The following is a 23955-nucleotide window of genomic DNA, read 5'->3' as shown; positions in this document are numbered from 1 at the left end:
TTTAGACGTATACTTTGTCTCGGTTTAAATTAAAAAAAAAACTCTAAATTGAACAAAAATATTTAAATTAATTAGTTTTGATTTTTAAGCAAACGAAATCTACATTAAAATATCTGTAATGATATAATTAAGTGGGTATTTTTTTAATATGTACATATAATCACTTAATCTAAAATGAACAAATTCCCGAGTTTATATTTTTTAGCTTTAAAATTTATTTTGAAAAAAATTAAACAAATTAAAATAATTGAAAACTAATCTGTTTTTTTTTTTTAAATCCAGTAAAGATAAGACACTAAACGACTTTTAGACTCCAAATTATACAAACTAAACAATGGATGGTGAGTGAAATTACCTACACACAGTTTCTCTCATGCTAAAGTCTCTCTTCCAATTGAAGCTAGCCACGTCAGCAATCTGGTCTTGAAGCGGCTGCAGATTTTTCACCGACTAATCACCACAGTCACTTTCGCGACACGTGTCTCAATCGTGACCTGCCACTGCAGGTGAAAGATAGCGCGTGATCGGTTCACCGGTCACTCTCACATTGTTATAAACTCTTTTCTCTCTGATTTTTGCATCTTTTTTCTTTTTCCTTTCTCATTCTCTGCGATTCCAATTCATTGCGCTTCCGTTCGCCTCCTCTCTCTCTCTTTTCAGCTCGCGGTTTCTCTGTGAGTAGTTCCAAACAATTTGTTTTGGCACTGAACTGTTCTCAAAGCTTCATTGGGGTTTTTCAATTTTCCAGTTACTGATCGATCTTGGAGTGAATATTATTTTTTGTATTTTAAATTCGTGTAGAGAACTATAAATTATTTGCTGTATTAATTTTGATTTTTGTGGTGTTAGGTTTAAGGTTTGCTTTTTCTGTTGTTTGGGGGACATTCTCGTATTTTGGTTGCTTTGCAATTTGTTGATGGTATTGAATTATTGTGCATGTCAGGAATGAAATTGGGGTTCCAGTTTGTTCTTTTTGGTTCCTTTGTTAAGTTTTTTGAATTTGATTTTGGGGTTTAGGTCTTTTGAATGTGTAAATTTAGAGTATCGGAATTTATTTTATCACTGTGATATTAATCTTTTGATGGATTTGGGTTTTGATTCATTTTAGATGGAAAAGTGAGTAGTCATAGCTCTGATAAGAAAATAAACCAAGTGAATTTAGACATATTTTAATAGTTTTAACTGTTACCTCACTTTTCTATTTGAAGCGAATTCCTCTCTCAAGAGAAGGAGAATTTGGTGTGTGGGATTGTTGGTTTGTGATTTTTCTTTCTGGAAAAGGGTATTGGTCAATTGTTGGATTTGGTCGTTTTTTATTTGATTTAGCTGAAGTGTTCCTTGTACTAATGAATATGTATATGTGTTTTATTCGTTAGGTTGTGTTCAGAGGGAAGAACAATTCTGGGTGCATTTGGTTGAACGGGAGTTGATGGATTTGGTAAAAGGTTTTGGAATACAGTGAAGGTTGGAGTTTTAAGAAGACATTGAAGCAATACTATCAGGGGTTTCTCACGGTCTGTTACGTAGAGTTCATGAGCTATTTTAGAATATTTTAAATACCAGTGCGGCTCTGGAGAGCTACACAGACTGCAGTCACCAAAGGGGGATGCCCCCAATGACACCTTCGCGGGTGACAGGAGGGTTAACCCAATCATCTTCACATTCTGGAATTTTCTTTCAAGGAGATGGGCAGTCACAGAGTGTAGTTAACACTCACTTAAGCTCATCAATTGTTAACTCGTCTAGCACAGTTACGGGAGCCCGTCGAACAAACCTGGGTCCAGTTTCTGGGGATATTAATAATGCAGTTTTGAACAGTGTGGCGAACTCAGCACCAAGTGTCGGAGCTAGTTCTTTAGTCACAGATGCAAATTCTGCCCTCTCTGGTGGCCCCCATTTGCAGAGAAGTGCCAGTGTTAATACGGACTCATACTTACGATTACCTGCCTCACCCATGTCATTTACATCAAATAATATTAGTATTTCTGGCTCATCAGTGATTGATGGGTCCTCTGTAGTGCAACAGAGCACTCATCAAGATCAGAATCCTCAACAATTGCAGCAGAATCAGCAGCAGCTGCAGGGTGCTTCAAGTGCTACATCGTTGCCTGCATCTCAAACTGGCCCCTCTTCCCTCCATATGGGTGCACATGTCCCTGGGTCTTTCATGCATGATCCAAATAATGTATCTCAGCTGTCAAAGAAACCTAGACTGGATATCAAACAGGAAGATATAATGCAGCAGCATCAGGTTATACAACAGATTCTTCAGAGACAAGATTCCATGCAATTGCAGGGTCGTAATCCACAGTTACAGGCTTTACTTCAACAACAGCAGAGACTGAGACAACAGCAAATCTTTCAGTCAATGCCCCAATTACAGCGAGTGCACTTGCAGCAACAACAGCAACAGCAGCAGCAACAACAACAACAACAAATGCAATTGAGGCAGCAATTGCAGCAACAAGTGATGCAGCCCTCTTCTGCTGTCAAGCGCCCATGTGACAATGGTGTCAGTGGGGTTTGTGCTCGTCGACTGATGCAGTATCTCTATCATCAAAGGCAACGGCCAAATGTGAGTTGTTTATTTGCTGCATGTGATGACCATAGTGTCAAATCTATATTCACTATATCATCTATCTAGTTTTTGTTTTCTTTATAAAGTCTATTCTTTTTGCTTCAGGAGCTTAATTATATGTGAGAACATTGTTTTATGCTTTGGGTATTTTTGAATTTCTATCTTAGTTACTTCTCTCATTTGATTTTTTTTCTTTCAGGATAATAGTATTGCTTATTGGAGAAAATTTGTGGCTGAATACTACTCTCCTCGTGCAAAGAAACGGTGGTGCTTGTCGTTATATAACAATGTTGGGCATCATGCACTTGGTGTTTTCCCCCAAGCAGCTACGGTAAATCTTTGCACTATTTATTTATCCTTGACTATTGTGTCTTGCTTTCATAATAAATAGGGCGATGCCTTAATATTTGCTGATAATCATTTATAAAAATTTCCATTCAAACTGTTAATTGATTGTATCACCTGATCATGTAATGGTTGACAACTCTAAGAATGCCTGCAATTTGCCAAAGCAGAGTTATATTTGAAATTATTTCATTTGTATTCTTTTCTATTTTAGGTCTACGCAAATTTTCCTTTGTAATTTGTTAGTGCTATTGAATGTTTGATGCGTGCATACATTGACATGGACTTTTTCTTTGTTCAGGATGCATGGCAATGTGACATATGTGGTTGTAAATCTGGAAGGGGATTTGGTAAGTATTTATATAAGGAAATAATGGAGCCTGTATGGTTGGATTTTTAATTCATTTATTCCTGTTGTCATAAGTAATCACACAAGATTCACTTCCAAACAAACAAAACTGGCCCTTGTGTTGTGATTCTATAGTATGTTATTATGGGAATTTAGTTTCATTGTACAATTCCAATATGTATATCATTTGTTTAATTTTCCTTGTGAAGTCAGTTCTGACTGATGACCATTGGTCAGTGTTCACATTCTTAATTTTTGTTACTTAGGTTTAACCTTGAAGTCTGAAAAAATTAACTGTAACTGCCACCTTTAATAGGCTGGTCAAATAACTGAGCCATTCTTAGCGTGCAGTAGTGTTAGATACACAATTTGTGCATTGGATATTTCTTTTAATTTCTGATGTAAATCTCAGAGACTAATATGTCCATTATGGATTTTATTACAGAGGCAACTTATGAAGTATTACCGAGACTTAATGAAATCAAATTTGGCGGTGGTGTGATTGATGAACTTTTATTTCTGGACTTGCCACGTGAAATAAGATTTTCTTCTGGTGCGATGATGTTAGAATATGCAAAAGCAGTTCAAGAGAGTGTATATGAGCAGCTTCGAGTTGTTCGTGAAGGTCAACTACGCATCATATTCACTCAAGATTTGAAGGTTACAAAATTGTTATTATAGTCGAGTATATTTTCTATTTGAATATTTTTTATGTAATAATGACCTGAAGTTCTTGTTAATTTGCACAGATATTATCTTGGGAGTTCTGTGCAAGGCGGCATGAAGAGCTTCTCCCTCGAAGGTTGGTTGCACCACCGGTATGTTTCTGCTTCCTTTAGAATGCTTTTCACTTTTGCGTCATTCTTTGGTTTTAATAGATGATGGTGCTTTTTGGTAGAATATTTCTGTTGTGTACATTTGTTGTTTGGTAGTTGGGAGTGTAGGGACTACCGTAGAGTGGTTTACTTTGCATGGTCAAAATATTTCTGCAAAAAAAATTCGGAATGTGCATGATTGTTGCATAATCAACTCTTTACATGCTTGAATTCTACCATCATAGTTGTCAGGACTGAATGCTGAAGTGAAATTTGGTGGACCTGACTGTAGTAGTAATATTGAAATTTTGGTAGGGAAATTGATAGGCCTTAATGAAACTTCCCTTCTTATTTCATGAAGGGGAGATCAATGAAATTAAAGTTGAAAGGTTTAAATGCCTTAGGTAAGGCATAGAAAGAAATGCTCACTTGTCTGAAGGTTGATTGGTATGGCAGTATAGAGGTATTGATTTGGCTGCTAACTTGTACGATTCACAAATTTGCAGGTCAACCAATTAGTACATGTAGCTCAAAAATGCCAGAGTACAATTGCTGAAAGTGGAGCCGATGGGGTTTCTCAGCAAGATTTGCAAGCTAACAGCAACATGTAAGTTAATGCATTATTGTTCCTTTATGTTTGGTGTTTTTTGCAAATCTTTCTCAGTCTATGTATTTCCCTTTGCTGCACAGCTTGTGTGATCTTTTATTCTTGGAATGGTGCATACTGTGATTTTGGTATATAGATGGATAAAAACAGCTCTATAGAAAGGATATGGTGCAAACTATGTTTCTTCATATTTATTGGATTTACTGAAGGCCTATCCAAATGTATAACCAGGGGCAAAATGAGAGGAAAAAATTATTGTTGGAAATCATTAACCGTAAAATTGGAAACAGAAAGATCATATTGTAGTATGAGATTTTACCCCGTGGGCATGTTTGGTTGCATTCTGGTGCCCTGCATCACAGAAATAACATTTTTTTATACATATAGAGATGCAAAGTCACGCATTCATATTTTTACAATGAGGTTATTCAAAATTAAGAGCATCTCGTGGTATTTTAAATATAGATTAGAAATTGAGATTCTGATTCCCTATTGTCATCCACACTCTCTTTTTGAGCATTTTATAACAATGCTTGGTTAAAAAGTATCTGCTGGTTATAACAGTCTACGTCACATCTAGGTAACAAACAATTACAATGAAAATGGACTCAAGCTTCAAAACTTAATGTAATGTTTATTTTGCATCAGGGTATTGACAGCAGGACGCCAGCTTGCAAAGATTTTGGAGTTGCAATCGCTTAATGACTTGGGTTTTTCTAAAAGATATGTGAGATGTTTGCAGGTATGCTATTAAATTCTAGCTCAAAATTTCTTTACAGTGTTGAGTACTATAGAGAAAACCTATGATTTGTTATGCTATGTATTTTCTCAACCCTTATATTACTTGCTACAATGCTTGACAGATTTCGGAGGTTGTCAACAGCATGAAAGACCTAATAGATATCTGTGCAGAACACAGAGTTGGGGCAATAGGTAATTTGCGTGTAGTTTTTATGATGAGGTTACCCTATCGTGTTCTATTTTCAATTAATCTAGTTGTACGAAGCTGTTTTAATTTGGGCTTTTGGAATTATATTTTTACATTGCCATTGGCCTTTCCTGCAGAGTGTTTGAAAAATTATCCTCTACTAACAACAGCCTCAAAGCTCCAGATGCAAAAGATGCAGGAAATGGAGCAGATGGCAAATGTTCATGGTCTGCCAACTGATAGAAACACACTCAATAAGCTGATGGCAATGAATCCTGGATTGAACAACCACATAAACAGTACTCGTAATATGGTTAATCGTGGGACAGCCCATTTAGCTCTTACCAACTACCAAAATATTCTCATGAGGCAAAATTCAATGAATTCTAGCCCTGGATCCCTTCAGCGAGAAGGATCCTCATTCAATAATTCGAACCTGAGTCCCTCTTCCGCTTTGCAAGGAGCTGGTCCTTCTTTAATTCCAGGCTCAATGCAAAACTCGCCTGTTGGTGGATTCCCAGGTTCCCATTTACCACCACAGCAGCAACTCCTTCAACAGCCCACATTAAGTGCAAATGGTTTACTGCAACAAAATCATTCACAGGGGTCCCAAGGAAATCAATCTCTGCAGCAGCAGCAGATGATCCACCAACTGGTGCAGGAAATGTCAAATAACAATGGGGGAATGCAATCACAGTCTCTTGGTGGACCCAATGCAAATGGGAATATGGCAAAAAATGCACTGAGTTTTGGGGGCCATACTCCATCCTTAAGTGGAGGTCCTGTCAATGTTCCAGGAAACAATGGACCCATTTCAAGGAATAATAGCTTCAAAACAGCTTCAAACAGTGATTCTTCTGCAGCTGGTGGCAACAATGGATTCAACCCAAGAACATCTGATATGCCACAAAGTCTACATTTGCAAGGTATGGGTCAGGATATTGGCCCTGAGTTCGCGGATAGCGCCTTCTTTAACAGTGATCTTGATGATAACATGGGTTTTGGCTGGAAGGCATGACTAACACAACATGGCCATGTAATTGGCATATCTTTTTTAAGTGTTTATTTTATTATCATTGTACAGGATACTTTCAATAGATGCTGTTTTTTTTCCTGGTTTTCAGTGTCATAATTTTCTTGATGGAATTTGTTTGGACCTGGACTTGAGTAGGTATTTAGAGATGATTTTATTTGAGGGTTTTTTGTCCTGCAAGTGTAATCTATTGGACTATGACAGTAATCATTTTATACGGCACTTACATTTCTTATCTAATAAGCTTAATCCAATGCCACTGACAGCACCTTTATCTGCTATAACACAAAGCTAGATGTCCTGCTAAAGTTATTAGACTGGTCATCTATAACTATAAAGCTCTGCAGCGTTTCAGATACTCATTGCAAAACAGATGAATAAAAGTGAGATCAATGTGGGATGCATTACGGGAGAAATGAATCCAAGTGGTAATATCAGTTAATTTTAAGGAAAGAAAAGAAGAAAAAGAGGGTCGAAAATAGTACAATTTGGATTGAAAGAAGAAAAAGAGTAGAAATAAGTGAAAAATTGATATTGAATTTAATGTAGTTAAGGTCAATCTTCTTTTGCAATGCTTCAACCTAAGTGAAGTGTTTCTGGTCATATTTTTTATAATACCTCTTTACTCTCATTTATCTCTCGTCCAAAAATTCTCCACTTGTTAGTCTATAGGTTCAAAGATAAATATGAAGCAATTGTTCAAGTTCCCTAATCTTCTTTAAAACTTAATTTTGGTCTTATATATTCCACATTGTTCTTATAATTTAGTCTCTTTTCAATCAACTAACTCAATCTGTAAATTGTTCTGTAAACTTTGGATACAAGAACTTTATATGAGGAAAGACATGAATCACAAGGACTTTATCATCTAAAAATAATAAGTCCACCTATGTCTTGTTTTCATCCTCAACTTTAAAACTTTTACATTTGTTTGAGTAATCTCATTCTAGCCAAAGTTGAAGATAATAGCCCATATTTTTAAGCAACTTCAAGTGATAGAATGTGAATCATATCAAATAGAACCTATTTGGTCATAATTGCCAAAACAAACTAAAAAAAATATGTAACTCCATTCTCTATTATTCATTTAGACATTTGAGAACCTAATCATATTACATCTTTTGATTGTAAATATTTTGTTATCTTTATTAAATATTCGTGGTACTTGATTTTATTTAATGAAAGATAAATCTCAACTTTTTTTTTTCATATTCAAATGTGCTTCTTTAATGAGATTATTTTTTTTTTGGAAAAATAGTAAAATTCTTTCAAAACATGATTTTGGATTGAAACAAATAAGATTTTGTTGTATATGTTGATAATATAGTCATTACAAACAACAATTTCACTAGGATCTCTCAAATTAAAGGAGAACTTATTCCACCAATTTCAAACTAAAAATATTAGTTATTTGAAATACTTTTTAAGTATTAAAAAGTATTAAAATAACTTGATAAAAGAAATGTTGTAATTTTACAGAGAAAATATACTCATATATTTCAAACTTGTTACATACCATTTATAATTTTCAGCTTGAAGAGGGTGTTAAAATTATTATTCTCATTATATTATACAATTTTTATCAAAATTGCATTTTGGGAAGCCTAATAATTGAATGTTAAAGATAAAATATTAACTTTACAAACTACAAATGAATAAAATTAATTATGAAATAATTTGAAAAATAAATTATTAGCTTTACTTCATTAATTTGATTCGACAAAATAATCATGACATGATGACATTATAAAAAAGGTAATAAAATTAGGAAATATTTCCTACCATACGTGTTATAAGTTACATTTGGAAAGAAATTATATTTTTTATAAGGCGTTTTATAATAAACATTATAAGTATTTGTATTTTATATTAATAAATAGCAAAAATAAAACTTTAAATAAGGACGAATAATTTAGTAAATTGATAATATTTTTATAAATTTAAACTAAATGAATTTATTTTATTAATGATGTGATTATAATAGAATGATCTTATATTTAAATATTAAGGATCCGATTATTTTAATCTCATGTTTACACTCTTCCTTTATGTTTTTTAATCAATTTTTGTTGTTCAATTCTATTTGAGAGGTTTTTTTTTTCTTTCTTTGATTTTTTTATTGAGCTTAATTATTCAAATTATTGTATGAAGTTGTTTTTTCTTTCATAGTGTTAGCATTTTAGAAAAGGACAAAAAGATAATCTAAATGTTGAATCCATAATAAAAAATGCTGCGTTATAAAGCTAGTATAATCTTTATAAAGTCAATTGAATTAATAAATAATTTAATGAATCTAACTGCATTAGATATACTTCTAGTTTGTTATACATTTTAATGCAACGTGCTTTAGCTTATTTTTTAAAAAATAATCACGTATTGCTTAAGTGATTATTTAAAAAATAACTTATTTCCAAATAATTTTTGTAAAGTATTATTCTTTTGGTACCTTAATATTTTTGAAAGACATTGACCTAAACATCTATTTTAAGTTCATTTTGCATTAAAATCTTTTAAATAGATAACCGACTTATTTCTCAATAGAATGGTATTTATATTTGGTAAACAAGTTTGAGCCTTTCAATTAACCAACAAGTATATAACTTCAAAACATAATAAAAAATAAATTAATACAATATCTATAACAATTAATAATGTGATATTTACACATTTTTATACGATTTTACTCGTAAAATTGGGACAAATGTTTTGATTAGTTAAAATAAATAATAATAATAATTTAACTGTTTCTAAAAGTAGTTATAAAAAACAAACTCTTATAATTGTGATAATTATTTTTACTTATTAAAATAAATAATAATATCTTTCTCAGAACCAAATCCCCTCCAATTCCAGTAGTGAATGACATGAATTTAACTCTTAAAATACTAATACACTCTGAAAAATGAAGTAAAATCAACAAATCTAATTTTAACCTCAAAACTTATTGTACATAAATAAACACATATTTTATCATAGTCTCAACCGATTATTATGCATAGCAAATATCTTATTCTCTAAAATATTACTCTAACTTCACAGAAGCCTGATCTGAAAGCATCATCAAAGGTTCAAAGATTGTGTGCATCAGCATTCTTATCATCGATACAAATGTCTGTGTTTATCAGTTCAAACCACAGCAGATACATTCTTTACAACATATACAATTGATAACTAGAAAAGAAGGCAAGACTCATGCAACACAGAAAAAGATAAAGATGAAACCTTGCCTCAGCCCCTACTAACTAATATGCTCAACATATTGCTATCCAAACCTCTTTAATTTGAGGATTGAGGTTCTTCATTCCTTGCAATTTTCCATCAATCATCAACTACAGCAGGACCAGAACCAAGCAGTGCACCCAAGAGAATTTGCTCCCATCGTCTAACACCCCTCTGCACTATACTCGAGGTTATTATGCGCAGGCGTGGCGCACTGCTCGATTCTGGTGAAGATGTTGAAGAAGACATGTGAGGATCTGTTGGAGGAGGATGGTATTTCAGGGTACACTTCCCTGATGGATGATGAACTTTAACATCAAATGCCGGTGCAAGTGGCCGTCCCATGACTTGAACATGGGAGATGCTGCAAAATAGTAATACAACACAGATAAACAGACAGATCCCAGTTCATTCTTAAAATATAAGAACATTTGATATAGCAAAGTGAATACAAACTCTTTCATGAACACTAAAAGGAAAGGAAAAAAAATTAAATGAGCTTAAATTAAATGAGGTAACTTCTACAAACCAATTTATACATCAGCTAATTTTAACTTCTAGAGAAGTTTATTCAATTTTTTCTTCTTATTTTTTCTTCTAGTGGTTATGAAGAAGTTTATCCAAACATGCCTTAAGTTGGAAAAGAAACACTACAGAAAAATGTAGGCAACGAACTAACAAAAAGAACTCAAGGAAATAAATTAAGGTTCTTCATGCCACTATGAGAACATGCTGAATAATTCAGCAGCATCCACCAAGGTACATAGAATAGACGTATGGCTTTTTGATGAAATGTTATCTTTTATTACATTACTTTCCATCTTCACGCTGAAGTTCCAACAAAAACCTTGTCAAGACATGAAAGAAGCAGTGTCCAATTGAAGTTGGAAGAGAAAAATAAAGTTCTTTATGTCAATTTAGTTAGAGTACATGAGATAAAAAGAGAAGGCTTGAGAAACAAACCATATGTAGAATAATTCATCCATATCTTGTTTTTGAACTCTACCCAACAGCTCAACTAGCAGAATGCCTCCAATGCACAGAACAGGTTTAGGTAGCTTGAATTTTTGCAAGCTGTTATCCTGTAAAGTGGGTATGTTACTAAACTATTTCAAGTGTCAAACACGTGCACAGAATACTGTGTTGTAAAAAACAATGCAGCTTCAATCTAAAATGGATAAATGTTAAATCCCCACTTGCTATATTCAGCAGGTAAAACATGGATAAAAGAATATTCAACACATGCATTTCAAAATGCAACTCACTTGACACATTGGAAATTCAGGTGAAGTATACGTCCATATGAACTGATTATCACCCAAGACTTCATTAGCAGTGATATTATCTACAGCACTCTCTGATTCAATAGGGTATCTCGTATGGCCCATTCTGAATCGGACAGCCTGCGCAGAATATATAGGGAAGCCATGCTGAAAAAATGCTGACAAGTAAACATAGATTATTTGTCAGATGATTAAGCAAAAGTTCATGATCCTCAACATGCCTAATTCACAAAACAAAGGAGTTTAATTTAGTTATTAACCTTGGAACGGTTGGACATGAATCTCTGAAACAAGACACATTTCTGAAACAAGCTTATAAACCAAAGTCTCCGGAACAGAAGGATCGTTTTCCCCTTTGCTTGACCAGTACGATGCTCTATACTCAGTTCTATCACCAGGCTCCAATGTATGTCGAATGCTTTCTTCAGGGTAGTTATCAGTGCTGGATGCACTTATAGCTTTAGAGATACAATTTTTTCTCACAGGTGGAAGACCAGAGGACAAGAATGCGTAGACTTTATGATTTCTCTTAAGATACTCCCAATTTATATAACTGCCAAGAGTGTTACCTAGTGGTTCAATAATGTTGTCAAGCTCAATCATATGAGCAACACCAGATATTTCAGGAAACATTGCCAAGCAAAGTTGCTTGCAGAGGCCATGTTCAATAACTGCATAATATTTAGAGTGCATATCAATACTATGAGTAGCAAATGAGTAGCAAAATATGCCCCTTTTGGACAAAAAAGTTCAAAGTACTAGAAAATCCTCCCACCAATTAAACTCAGATGGCTTACCAAATCGGTGCCAAGAACTGGAAACAGCAGAAACCCGAATAAGATCAGAAGGGGCGTCCAAATGGGTCAGAATCTTGATCGACACGTCAGGTCCAAGCAATTGAATGAAATCCACCTTGTTTTTCTCTTCAGACATTTCCAAAAATCGAAGTCTGATAGCAAACAGAACAGCTATGGTCAATCATCAATACCACCACACAAAACAGAAACTGCAAAAATTGGTTATTTGAAAAGAAAAAAATCTTCAAGCCATCAGCATTACACCGAAAATCAACTAGCCTTGAAAGAATGCAAGGAACATTCCACATATCAGGTTGAAATTATTTTCTTCATTAACAACCACGGACCCTATCAGGATTAAAGCACTGAACATTAAGAAGGTGGAAACTTTGGGTACCCAAAAGCCTGGTCAACAGATAGCCAAAGAGAATTTTTTTTTCAACTTTACAAAATTACATCACTACAAAATTAACCAAAACCGAAACCAAAAATATTTTCAAAAAAAAAATGAAAAATTACTAAAAATATGTATTCCTAACTCACTAATATTCTTCCAATAAGCGTTCCACCAATCTTAATTGTCACGCAGTTTACCAAAGCAGAAAAGGAAAGATGGTTACTTTTCTCAAGCAATTAAATTGATGATCAAATAAAGCTAAACCCAAATAACGAAACATTGAAAACATGAAACAGAGAGGAGTCTGAAAGGAAAAACATAGAAACCTTTTTCTCTGCAAAGAGAGTGTGGATCTGAAGATATGAGAGGGACCCTTGATTGCGGATTGAAGAAGAAAAAGGAGATAGAAGGATGAAAATGGTGATGAGTTTTGGAACCGCTATTTGTAAAGGACAGAGTGTTGCAGTTGCAGACGAGGATAAGTGAAGACCACTTTAGATTTTTATGAAAACTTGTTCAGAACAAAATAATAGCTAGAAACTTCTATTGCAGGTAAGATAAGAGATTTGGGATAGAATAATCTATTCTAAATTTTGTATGATTATTTCAAAGAAAATAATGCATAAAATAATACGACAAAACTTCTTTATACGGGAACACCGGCTGCACCTATATATCTGTATTTTTTTATTTTTTTATTAATATATATTTGTATTTTTTTTTATATTATATATTTAATTTTTTATTTTTGTTATGAATGTATATTTTTAATTTTTAATATATATCTATATTTTTTTATTTTTATCATCATTTTAATATATACTAACAGAAACATAGACATTTTCGTGTTTGTGTATCCGCATTTTTTATTTTTATCATTATAATATATGTGACACCATTAAGCAATAAATTAAAAAATCATCATCAATTACAAAAGAAAAAAAATAATGAAATATGTTTATCTTTCCTTTGTCTTGGACCCACAAAGAGACTTACTCAAATTTGTTTTTATCCTTTACTACCACCGTCAACCACTTCTCTTTCATATCCTCCATCACTGCCACCCCCTTATTCTTAACTCTCCCAATGAAATCCAAAAACGAACCATTTTTTTTTTCTATTCACAAACAAAACTACCAACCTTTCCTTACACTCTCGAGTGGATGTAGAAGTGCATGCAACTTTTTTTCGCCTCTTGTTGAGTCCTTCTTATTCCTCTAGTCACATGTGTCAATCACAATTTCATAAGAAAAATGTCAAATTAGTGTTTCACAAATTGAAATACACATAAAGATAATTACTGATTGTTGTGATGGTGCTCGCAACTCCTTTTTTTAAGTCTTTCTTCTCCATCTAGTCACAAACTTCAATTACAATTTCATAAGACAAATGTCAAATTAGGATTTCACAAAGATTAATCAAAACATAGAAAGAGAACGAGAAATGAAAATGAAAGTATGTTTTTACATGAAAGAGAAAAAGAAATGGAAAGTGGGAAAAAGAAAAGAAAGTGGGAAGTAGTGTGGGAACATGGGTTTATCCGTGGTGAAATATTTAGATCCAATAGAGATTAAAGACGACTTCTTAAATCAATTTGAAAACTATTGTTACTTACATTTTTCATCAAATATTTCAAATAATTTTTTTTTCCAATTTTTTACCTAATATATTTTAAAATTTAAAGTGTTTCGAAAAGGCTTTAGGGTGTGAAAATTTAAAATTTTTGAAAAATTTAAAATAAAAGAAAATGACGCAATGTCCATAATAATGAAATAAAATCAAATATTGATATAAGGATAAAATAGAAAAATAATTTAAAGAAGTTAAAGAGGGGAATCCCCTTTATATATAGGTATAGATATTAACACTAGCAAGAACAGAGGCGCGTATCTGTATTTTTTATTTTTATCATTACAACATATGTGACACCATTAAGCGATAAACAAAAAATTCATCTTCAATCAACATTAATCATGAAAAATATTATATACAAAAGAAGAAAAGATAATTAAATATGCTTATCTTTTCTTTTTCTTGGACCTACAAAGAGACTTAGTCAAATCATTCATATCCTTTACCACCACCGTCAACCACTTTCCCTTCATATCCTCCATCACCACCACTTCCTTATACTTAACCCTCCCAATCAAATCCAAAAACGAGCCATTTTTTTTCTATTAACAAACAAAACTACCAACTGATACAACCCAATTAGCTACGAAGATGACCAAGGAAGCAAAAGACAAAGCACATGGGGAATTGTCATCTCATCGACCAATTCATATAACTCCACCAAGGATCACATGGACCTCACCAAAGGAGTTGAGCATAAAAGCAAGAAAGTAAGGGCTGAATTTTAAAGTTGCTTGAATGTAAAAGCAAGAAATTAAAGGTACTTGAATTTAAAGACAATAAATTAAAGGTACTTGAATTTAAAGACAAGAAATTAGAGGTGTTTGACCGTAAAGAATGTAAAGTGTCAATCAACTCAAAGCAAAATAAAATAAAGACAAGAATTGGAGTTTATTTTTCTTTAAGTTGATTGACACTTTACATTCTTTACATTCAAACACCTTTAATTTCTTGTCTTTAAATTCAAGTACCTTTAATTTCTTGCTTTTACATTCAAGCAACTTTAAAATTCAGCCCTTACTTTCTTGCTTTTATGCTCAACTCCTCTGGTGAGGTCCATGTGATCCTTTGTGGAGTTATGAATTGGTCGTTGAGATGACAGTTCACCATGTGCTTTGTATTTTATTTCCTTAGTCATCTTCGTAGCTACTTGGGTTGTATCACCAACCTTTCCCTACACTCTCCGGTGGATGTAGAAGCGCATGCAACTTTTTTTCAAGGATGCAACACGCACCGAATCTAGATTACACATCGCTCTTAACAATGTTCCTTCACATTGGAATCTTGCACTTGGGGGTAAGCACGACAATGATATGAACGCGTACGGGAAATAGTGTCTTGGGGTTCAGTGTCTTGCTCATTCTATGTTCTTCCTCTTTCTACATTCTTCTAACTGAAGTTTCTATATGTTTCAAGATTGTGAATAAGTAAATCAGATTGGAAGTAACTTTTGCGTAAAACATGAGGAAATGATAATATATTTTAGTCACTATTCTGTATAATTTTATTTAAATCCAGAAAACATCTTAAGATCAAGGACTTTCATCACTTACCCTTTGTCTCCTCTTGTTGAGTCTTTCTTATTCCTCCAGTCACATGATTCAATCACAATTTCATAAGAAAAATGTCAAATTAGTGTTTAACAAATTGAAATGCACATATAGAGAATTACCGATTGTTGTGATGATGCTCGTAACTCCTTTTGTTAAGTTCTTCCCCTCCATCTAGTCACAAACTTCAATTACAATTTCATAAGACAAAGGTCAAATTAGGATTTCACAAAGATTAATCAAAACATAAGAGAAAGAGAAGTGAGAATGAAAGTATGTTTTTACATGAAAGAGAAAAGGAAAGAGAAAAAAAATGGGAAGTAGGGTAGGTACGTGAGTTTTATGCATAGTGAAAATATTTAGATCCAATAGAGATTAAATACAGCTTCTTAAATCAATTTGAAAACTATTCTTACTTACATTTTTCATAAAATATTTCAAAAAAAAAATGTTTCAATTTTTTACCTAATATATTTTAAATTTTTGAAAATTTAAAATTTTTGAAATTTAATTTTTGAAATTTAAAAAATGTAAAATTTCTTGAAAATTTGAATTTTTCGAAATTTAGAGTGTTTCGAAAAGGTTTTAAGGTTTGAAAATTTAAAATTTTAAAATTTAAAATTTTAAATTTTTTATAAAAATAAAAAATGACACAATGTCCATAATAGTAAAATAAAATTAAATATTAATATAAAGATAAAATAAAAAAATAATTGAGAGAAGTTAAAAATGATAATTTCTTTTATATATACTAGCGGGAACACAGGCGCTCTCGCGCCTGTGTATCCGCATTTTTTATATTTTTATTTTTTTTATTATTATTACTATATATGTATATTTATATTTATTTAAATGAAATATAGATTTATGTGTATTCATATTTTTTAATTTTTTTCATAAACTTATGTGTATCTGTATTCTATAATATTTGACAATGTATTTGTATTTTATAGTATTTGACCATGTAACCCATAAATAAAACTAAAAATATGCATATGAAATTTGCACTAAACATTGAAATCATTCAACCAACTCGCAATTTGCACTCCATAATCCCAATTGTAAAACCATCAAAGCAATTATCAAGTACAGTCACATAAAAAAAAAACACTTTGCAATGAAAGAGTAAACCTTGAGAGAAAGATCTTACGGGATGAGAGGAACCAATTTAAAGCTTCAAGGCTTCACCAATGGCCTTATTGATCGAAGAGGCAGGGCACCCCTCGATCCTTCACCTTGGTGGTGTTGGACTTTTCATCCTTGTACCAATGTTGCATTTCCCAAATACTCAAAGAAAAAATAATTAATGTATTACAAAAAATGATCACATTTTTCGTGAATGGGTTGTGAGGAAGACACGTGAAGCTACCTGATACTCATTGGTGGGATCGAAGGGTGCAAGGATAAAAAGCGACCAATGCTTCTTCCTGTTCCTTATTCTCTTTTTTTTTTCAACACTTCCTTTGTATTTTTTTGTTATTTTCTCTAATATTTTTTTTTCTCAGAATTTGAATAGTTACTCCCTTTATTTATGCAACTAATTTTGAAAATAAACTCTGATTTTGAAAATAAACTCCCTTTCTTTATGTAACCGATTTTGAAAATAAATCATCTCTTTCAATTCATAACCGCTCCTCCACCTCTCTTTCAATTCATAATCGCTCATTCACATCTCTTTTAATTCATAATTGTTTCTCCACTCTCTTTCAATTCAAAACCGCTCTTCCACCTCTCTTTCAATTCAAAACCGTTCTTCCACCTCTCTTACAATTCAAAACCGCCCGTATACCAAATATGGTAGAAAAAATAAGAAATGACACAATAACCATAAAACAATAATAAAATTAAATATTAATATAAGGATAAAATGAGAAAAAAGATTAAGAGCAGTTAAAGAGGGGAATCCCCTTTATTTATATTATATATATATATATATATTTGTACTTATTAAAATAAATTATAAATTCATACTTAAAACATTCTAATTTATAATAAATTTATGTGTTTATGTACTTTTTAAATATCAAATTGCATATCTGTATTTTTTAATTTTATTATTATGATATGTGTATTTGTATTTATTAAAATAAACTATAAATTTATAATTTCATATTGTAATATCCTAATTTATTGTAAACTTATATGTATTTTTTAAATATTAACATGAGTATTTACATTTTTTTTATCATTATTATATATTCGTATTTTTTTATTTTTATCACTACTATATGTGTATGTCTTTTTATTAAAAAAAACTATAATACATAATATACAATTTATTTTTATCAATTTTTTTATTCTATTTTTATTTTTTTTAGTGAAATAAATGGTAATTTAAAAAAAATGGATGTATATCACGAGTTTTAAGGTGTAGGAATTTACCTTAAGAATGAATGGTTTGTTTTGGTTAATTAAGAGTATAATTGATTATTAGAAGAATGGAGAAAAATAAAAAGGATTAAGAAGAAAAGTGAGAAATTTTGAATGAAGTTACTTTTAGTTTTTAGATAATAAAATTAAAAAAATAAAAATGAATACCAAAAGTGTCAAGATAATAATAAAAAAAAATAACTAAAATAAAATATTAATAAAAATAAAATAAGAATAAATTTGTGTATAAAAAAGCAGCTATAATAAAAAATCTCATTTTATATATAAATATAGATATCCATGTACATGTACATGAACGTTTTTTTGTTATTGTAATAATTATTTTTGTGATATTAAATATAATATAAAATACGAAAATCACTTGTTTATTTATTATTAAACTATTATCAACATTTAGTTACTTGCATAACGAATTAAATAAATTTGTATTAAATTTGTATTATCCTATGCAGTTAAAAAGAAAATGTATTAAAAATATTTCTAACTCATACTAAATTGTAATTACTCCCTACATATTAAAACCTAAAGAAAAAAATATCAGGGGTTACATCCACTCAATTGTGCACCTCATTGCTCCAAAAAAACGCTTTGTTATAGAAAGGTTGGTGGGCTGCTGAACTGACACGCCTTTTTTTATATTTTTTATTTATTTATTTGATTCTAGTAATTATTACTTTTTAACAATAAAAATATAAAAAATAAAAATAAAAATAATTAAATTTTATTATTCTAATAAAAAAAATTAATTTTTAACAAAATAAAATAAATACAACAATATTTAAATAACTTAAATGATATAAAAAAAATAGTGTAAATAAAATTGTATATAATATTGATTACTATTAATTTTAATTCCAAAAGTATGATATTTTTTCTTTAAAGGTACCAAAAGTAAAAAAGAGCGGACTGATTGGCTAGCTAGTCTGTTCTCGTCAGGTTGACGGATTAGATGGACCAGACCAATATGAACTAGTAAATTCAAAAGATTGACTCATCTCACTTAAATGAAGTGGCCTGACCGGACCAGACCCACTTTGCCATTCTTAAAAAATACTAATAAAATTCAATCATACATTTTTAATTACAGATAATTAAAAAGGTTAACTCATCTCATCTTAATGAGACGGATTAACGATCTCACCAGAATCACTTACCATCTCTAAAAAATACTAATCACTCTAAAAAATACTAATCAAGTTCAAGTAGTCTAGTTACAGGGAATTAAGTAAAGTTCACATCATATTTTTCTATTAAAACAACCTCTACTTTTCTAAAATCCCTACTTAATTCAATAAAAACAGTTTCATTCTGAATTCTAATTATACCTAACACATCTAATTCGAAGGGAAACAATTTGCATATCAACAAAGTTTAATATTCTAATACAGACTCCCTATTTTTCTAACAATAATCACTAAAATGATAAAAATTCATAGTTTAATTATAAAAAAATATTGTTCTCTCCATTTCAGTTTCCTATTTCTCTTAAGACAATATACTTACAAAGAAAATAACAAAGTAACTCCATCAAACACTTATAAATACAGGTAAAATTTCTAACATCATATCAATGTTTTAGTTAATAAGAACTTCTAAGTAGAGACCCTCCAATTTTGAAATTCATAATTAATTTCCAAAAATATTTATACATGATTTCAACTCTTAAGTACATAGGTTCAAATTTGTAGGGTAGAGGAAGCAAAATTATGACAAGTTACTCCATGTAACAGTAAATGTAACCTGAATACTATTTCACATATTTAAATTTCTTTACAAAAAAAAAAAGTGAACAAAAAGGAACACTCACAACTGTACCAATATAAGGGCACCCTAAAAGCCTGGGTACAAGCAACCCCTAAATTGCGTGGGCTCAAAATTCATCACCATTACTCTTCACACCTTTTTTACTAAATCTCACCACTCCTCTTCCCACCTCATCTTCAGGACTTCCTTTTTGACAAAAATAGGGTGCCCCAAGTAAAATATTCCTTTCTTTTAAATAAAAGAGAAAATTATCAGAAAAAAAAAGATAATTAAACAAACCTAGACCTAATTTTGCTCTCACAAAAGTGATTAACTGAAAACACAATGTGAAGTATAATTTCCCAAAAGTAAAAGTGCTAGCAACACCCTCTTTTCAACTTACTCTCTTAATGGTTTGAAAACTACAAAAATCGAAAGAAAAAAATCATTAAATAAAATAGCTTCAACTTTTTTTTTAATAAATTTCAATCAATAAGAGAGTGTGTCCAAAAGAATTTGTTCCTAACATTTCTCCCCCTAAAAGTGTTTCAGTCTTTCTGAAAACTCCTTGGGGCAAATCACTACCCCATCTATGCAAAGGCCACCTTTGGTGTGCGTGCAATCAATCTGGGCCAAAGAAAACTTGATGTTTGTTAGCCCATTGGGCTTCTTAACTGCAAAGTCTCCAACATGATAGTGGGCCCATTCTCCAGGCCCACGCAGATAGCACTGTGAGAGTGAACTCTGGCCGTCGGATGTAGATAGTTGAAATCTGACGGGCTTGATGTCCCATCCATGAACTTGATCAAGGTTGCACACTCTTCGGCCCAATCTCTTGGTGGGCTTCCCCAATTGAAGCTTGAAAAATACACTATAGTCTCCCTTTGGAAACTCAAATTCTAGCTCCCCTATTACTTCAACCCACCACATTTGTTGAAGATATGCAACACTCTTGAACCTGCATAATTAAAAAATGTTAAACATAGTTTATGATAGAAGACATTTTACTAGTAAAAAAATAAACGATTTTTTTTATTGAAGATATGTTCAACTACCATAACCCTAGGTTACAATGTTAATTAATTAAGATTACTTTTCCATTAATAGAAGTCCTTTTCAGCTATTGCAAGAGATTTTATAAATGCAACTTGCTTGTTCTTTTTATCTAAAAGATGCTGACTAGGAAAAGTTAGTTGACAATACTCTGTTTTAATTATTGATTTATTACTTTTCCAAACAAGTCCTTATCAACCTATTTTTATGCATTCTCTAAGTGCAAATTGCTTCCACTTTTTTTCTTTAATTTACATATAAGATGTGAATGAATGACTAGGACTAATAGCTTTCCTCAATATTTTAAAGCAAATTGCCAAAAAGCATTTTTAAAAAAAAATTATATATCAAAACTTGTCCGTGTAATAGTTACACGATAGTTCTAATAAAATAAGAAAAAATTTAAATAATTTAAATACTATGTGAAATATTCCAAAAATCATAAACATTTTATCAATATTTTCATCAATCAAATAGTTTGAATGAACAAATCCTTTTCGTCCCTTAATCACACTATATGTACACTCTACGCCTCTACCTAAAATCTAAAAGTTTCCGGTTTGTATTAAAAAGGTTGAAAATGAGAAATTTCTATGACATGTATAAAGTGCAACACACTCAAATAAAACAAGAAGAAAATTAAATTAAAATATGAGTTATATATGTTTACCTCAAAGTACTAATTTGTTTGATAAATTTAAAATAATTACAAATTTTGTGATGAAAGTATTTAAAAAAGGGTTTGATTATTTTGAATTGAATAAATAGTCAAATTTTCATTCCTGAAACAACTAAAACAGCTATATATTATTCCTCGGAAAATAAACGTTTATTATATGTTTTTTTTTTTCAATTGTTTTATTATACGAAGGAGGCGCCAAATGCATTCATACGGCAACAAAAAGACTTTCGATTCCATGTGCTGGCTTTGGATTTGTTCGAAAATTCGAAAATGACTTTTACCAAAAAAGAAAAAGTTCCATTTTTTTATTCTACCTCATCGATGAAGAAACTCAGAGGCTCAATTTTTATTGCAACAAGAACCATAACAAAAATAAATTATATACTCAAAGAAATACACAATTTTTCAACCATGATCAGAATTCAGAAGCATTTTACAACCTTAATTGCACATATTGAAGTTTCAGTTCCATGTTCTTGGTTTCTTGAGTTGGCTTTAATTATACACACACTTTTTTATGGCAAATTTTCATATGAAATACATAAAAATAGAACAAACTAGATATGATTTAATCTTGATTATATGAATAGCGATATCTCACCTGGATTCATCTGTTGGAACATAATTCCAATATCTTCTGTCATCTATTCCTGTAATCCTGAAGGCTTTTGAAGAAATGAACAAACAAACTTGTGCACTGCATCTGTCCAGCCAAAACTCCTAAATCATCACCACAAAGGAACAAATCAAACTAGTCAATGCAATGAAGAGAGAGGAAAAAATGGAAACAAGATGAAAAAAAAACCACACCCAGATGAATGAATCATGAATCACAGATATTGATGGTGAGGTGAGGAAATGAATCCACTATGAACTATGAAGATTATTGATGAACTTACTTTGGTGCCAGCATCAAAGAAATTGGGTCGGCATAGTTTGGCATAGATCTGTTTTTTGGTCATGGAGCAAAGATTGTGTTCACCAAGTGCTTTGTTGAGAAGGAATTTATAGGTTGAGGGCAACTTTGATTCCCATACAAAGTCAGCAGAAGAAGCTCTGTGGAAGGCCTTGTTCACTCTTGCCAATGTGCAAATCTGTTGTGGATCAAAACTCATCATCAGAGAAGAGATGCAATTCTCAGGGACATCATCAAGGGTAGTAGTAGTCTGTGAGGAGGAGAAAGAAAAGGTGCCAAGTTCATCATTTTCTGTGGCAGAAGTTCTGGAAACACCAGCTCCCATGATGCAAAAGAATGGTGTGTGATTGAAGAAGTTTGGATTGGAGAATTGGAGAATATGGTGAAAAGGGTTTGTTGGTGATGGTGTTGTTGATGTTGATGTGGTTGTGGTTGTTGTTGTGCTAGTTCAGTGGTAAAGGAGGAGCTGATAGAGCACAAGAGGGAAAGAAGGAGAAAGTGAAGGTGTTTCCATGTTTTTTATTGTGAGTTTGGATTAAAGAAAGGGTTGTGAGAAGCTGAGTTTTTGGCTTATAAGAAAGGCACTTTTGTGGTTTGGAAGCTGGAGGCAAAACTTATAATAAAAGGGAAATTTCTTTGGTCCATTCTTCTAATTTTGGAACATGAAAAAAAAGCAATTGGTGATTAAAAGTGGACGTGTCCATGAGTGTGCATGAATATCATCATATGGGGTGTTCATTAATTGCATCATAATATATATATATATATATATATATTATGTGTGGAGAGAGTTTGTGCACTAATATATATTTCATGAATTTCTTTTTCCATTTTTAGACTTTTATATTATGTTCTTGTGGATATGTTCTAGAATATGGTATTCATTGACATTAAAAATCCCTCTGAACTTTTTCTCATTTTTATTAAGATTGAGTTTTCAGTTTTGGTGGAAAAGTCTTGTTTGTGAATGATAATATAAATTGACACTACTATGTCATAATTATATAATTTGATTGACTTGTCATTAAATGGTAATTGAATGTTGTTTTGATTATTTGTGTTAATTATTCAAAAAGAATGGATGATATTAATATAATAGTTCTTATTTGTGTACTACAAAAATAGATATTATTAATTTATATCAATTAATTTAACTTTTCATCTTTGTAATTTGTTTTGAATATATCTATTTTCATTTAGAACATTTACTCAAAAGCTAAAAGGGAACCACCTATAAATTACCTACTTCTATATTTATTTGTTTGGAACAATGACATGAAGATATTGGAAAAAATCTAAAGAAAGAATTGTTGATGTTTTTTTTGAATCATTCTACGCTTTTTCTCATTTCAATTAAATACACTTTCTTTGAATCAAATTATTCGTATGTAGGATACAAAAACTACAAACATGAACTTTGACCATTGGAGAAAAGAAAAGAAAAATATTAATATATTATTTTAAAAGAACTTTACTAAATCACCACCCATAAACAAAAGGAATATATAGTAAGAGTCAAAAAGACCAAAATAAAAATTAATCATCTTTGGAGAAGAACACAAAAGGCACAGCAGATGAAATAAATAACCCAATAGAATAAGTATAACTATTTTTTTTTGCTTTGTTCACACAACAAA

The 23955-nt window shown here is 31.4% G+C and overlaps 3 protein-coding genes across 4 annotated transcripts; 1 reads left to right on the top strand and 2 right to left on the bottom strand.

Moving 5' to 3' along the window:
- Window positions 1–538: 538 nt before the first annotated feature.
- On the top strand, window positions 539–6898 carry LOC137837678 (probable transcriptional regulator SLK2). Of its 2 annotated transcripts, none has more exons than XM_068646774.1 (10): window positions 539–674; window positions 1377–2575; window positions 2778–2909; window positions 3225–3273; window positions 3718–3932; window positions 4022–4090; window positions 4594–4694; window positions 5343–5436; window positions 5558–5627; window positions 5760–6898. In XM_068646774.1, exons 2-10 carry the CDS (start codon window positions 1607–1609, stop codon window positions 6638–6640), a joined length of 2580 nt encoding a protein of 859 aa, XP_068502875.1. In that variant the 5' UTR covers window positions 539–674; window positions 1377–1606; the 3' UTR covers window positions 6641–6898. The 2 variants fall into 2 exon arrangements, with proteins under 2 accessions (XP_068502875.1, XP_068502876.1); XM_068646775.1 differs by having other exon boundaries at window positions 580–747.
- A 2806-nt stretch (window positions 6899–9704) lies between these two features.
- On the bottom strand, window positions 9705–12950 carry LOC137837677 (F-box protein At4g00755-like). The gene is made up of 6 exons (XM_068646773.1): window positions 12678–12950; window positions 11955–12106; window positions 11418–11828; window positions 11140–11315; window positions 10838–10956; window positions 9705–10238 (listed from the first exon to the last, which is right to left on the bottom strand). The coding sequence occupies exons 2-6, from the start codon at window positions 12088–12090 to the stop codon at window positions 9974–9976; spliced, it is 1107 nt and encodes a 368-aa protein (XP_068502874.1). The 5' UTR covers window positions 12091–12106; window positions 12678–12950; the 3' UTR covers window positions 9705–9973.
- Window positions 12951–19648: 6698 nt separating this feature from the next.
- On the bottom strand, window positions 19649–23055 carry LOC137837676 (F-box protein PP2-A13-like). The gene is made up of 3 exons (XM_068646772.1): window positions 22302–23055; window positions 22004–22122; window positions 19649–20625 (listed from the first exon to the last, which is right to left on the bottom strand). Exons 1-3 carry the CDS (start codon window positions 22641–22643, stop codon window positions 20205–20207), a joined length of 882 nt encoding a protein of 293 aa, XP_068502873.1. The 5' UTR covers window positions 22644–23055; the 3' UTR covers window positions 19649–20204.
- Window positions 23056–23955: the final 900 nt, after the last annotated feature.

This window comes from Phaseolus vulgaris, chromosome 4 (genome assembly GCF_000499845.2).
Source record: "Phaseolus vulgaris cultivar G19833 chromosome 4, P. vulgaris v2.0, whole genome shotgun sequence".
Lineage (NCBI taxonomy): Eukaryota > Viridiplantae > Streptophyta > Magnoliopsida > Fabales > Fabaceae > Phaseolus > Phaseolus vulgaris.
Note: the sequence above shows the minus strand (reverse complement) of the source record. Positions and strands in the feature narration are given on the sequence as shown.

Excerpts from the sequence above, each read along its gene's own strand:
- LOC137837678 (XM_068646774.1), top strand. The coding sequence starts at position 1,607 with ATGCCCCCAATGACACCTTCGCGGGTGACAGGAGGGTTAACCCAATCA. Across the intron at positions 4,695-5,342 it reads TTGCAAGCTAACAGCAACAT|GGTATTGACAGCAGGACGCC; the intron begins GTAAGTTAATGC and ends ATTTTGCATCAG. Across the intron at positions 5,437-5,557 it reads GATATGTGAGATGTTTGCAG|ATTTCGGAGGTTGTCAACAG; the intron begins GTATGCTATTAA and ends AATGCTTGACAG.
- LOC137837677 (XM_068646773.1), bottom strand. The coding sequence starts at position 12,090 with ATGTCTGAAGAGAAAAACAAGGTGGATTTCATTCAATTGCTTGGACCT. Across the intron at positions 10,957-11,139 it reads CTGAATTTCCAATGTGTCAA|GATAACAGCTTGCAAAAATT; the intron begins GTGAGTTGCATT and ends CCCACTTTACAG. Across the intron at positions 10,239-10,837 it reads GATGAATTATTCTACATATG|CATCTCCCATGTTCAAGTCA; the intron begins GTTTGTTTCTCA and ends ACTATTTTGCAG.
- LOC137837676 (XM_068646772.1), bottom strand. The coding sequence starts at position 22,643 with ATGGGAGCTGGTGTTTCCAGAACTTCTGCCACAGAAAATGATGAACTT. Across the intron at positions 22,123-22,301 it reads TCTTTGATGCTGGCACCAAA|GAGTTTTGGCTGGACAGATG; the intron begins GTAAGTTCATCA and ends GTGATGATTTAG. Across the intron at positions 20,626-22,003 it reads GTTCCAACAGATGAATCCAG|GTTCAAGAGTGTTGCATATC; the intron begins GTGAGATATCGC and ends TTAATTATGCAG.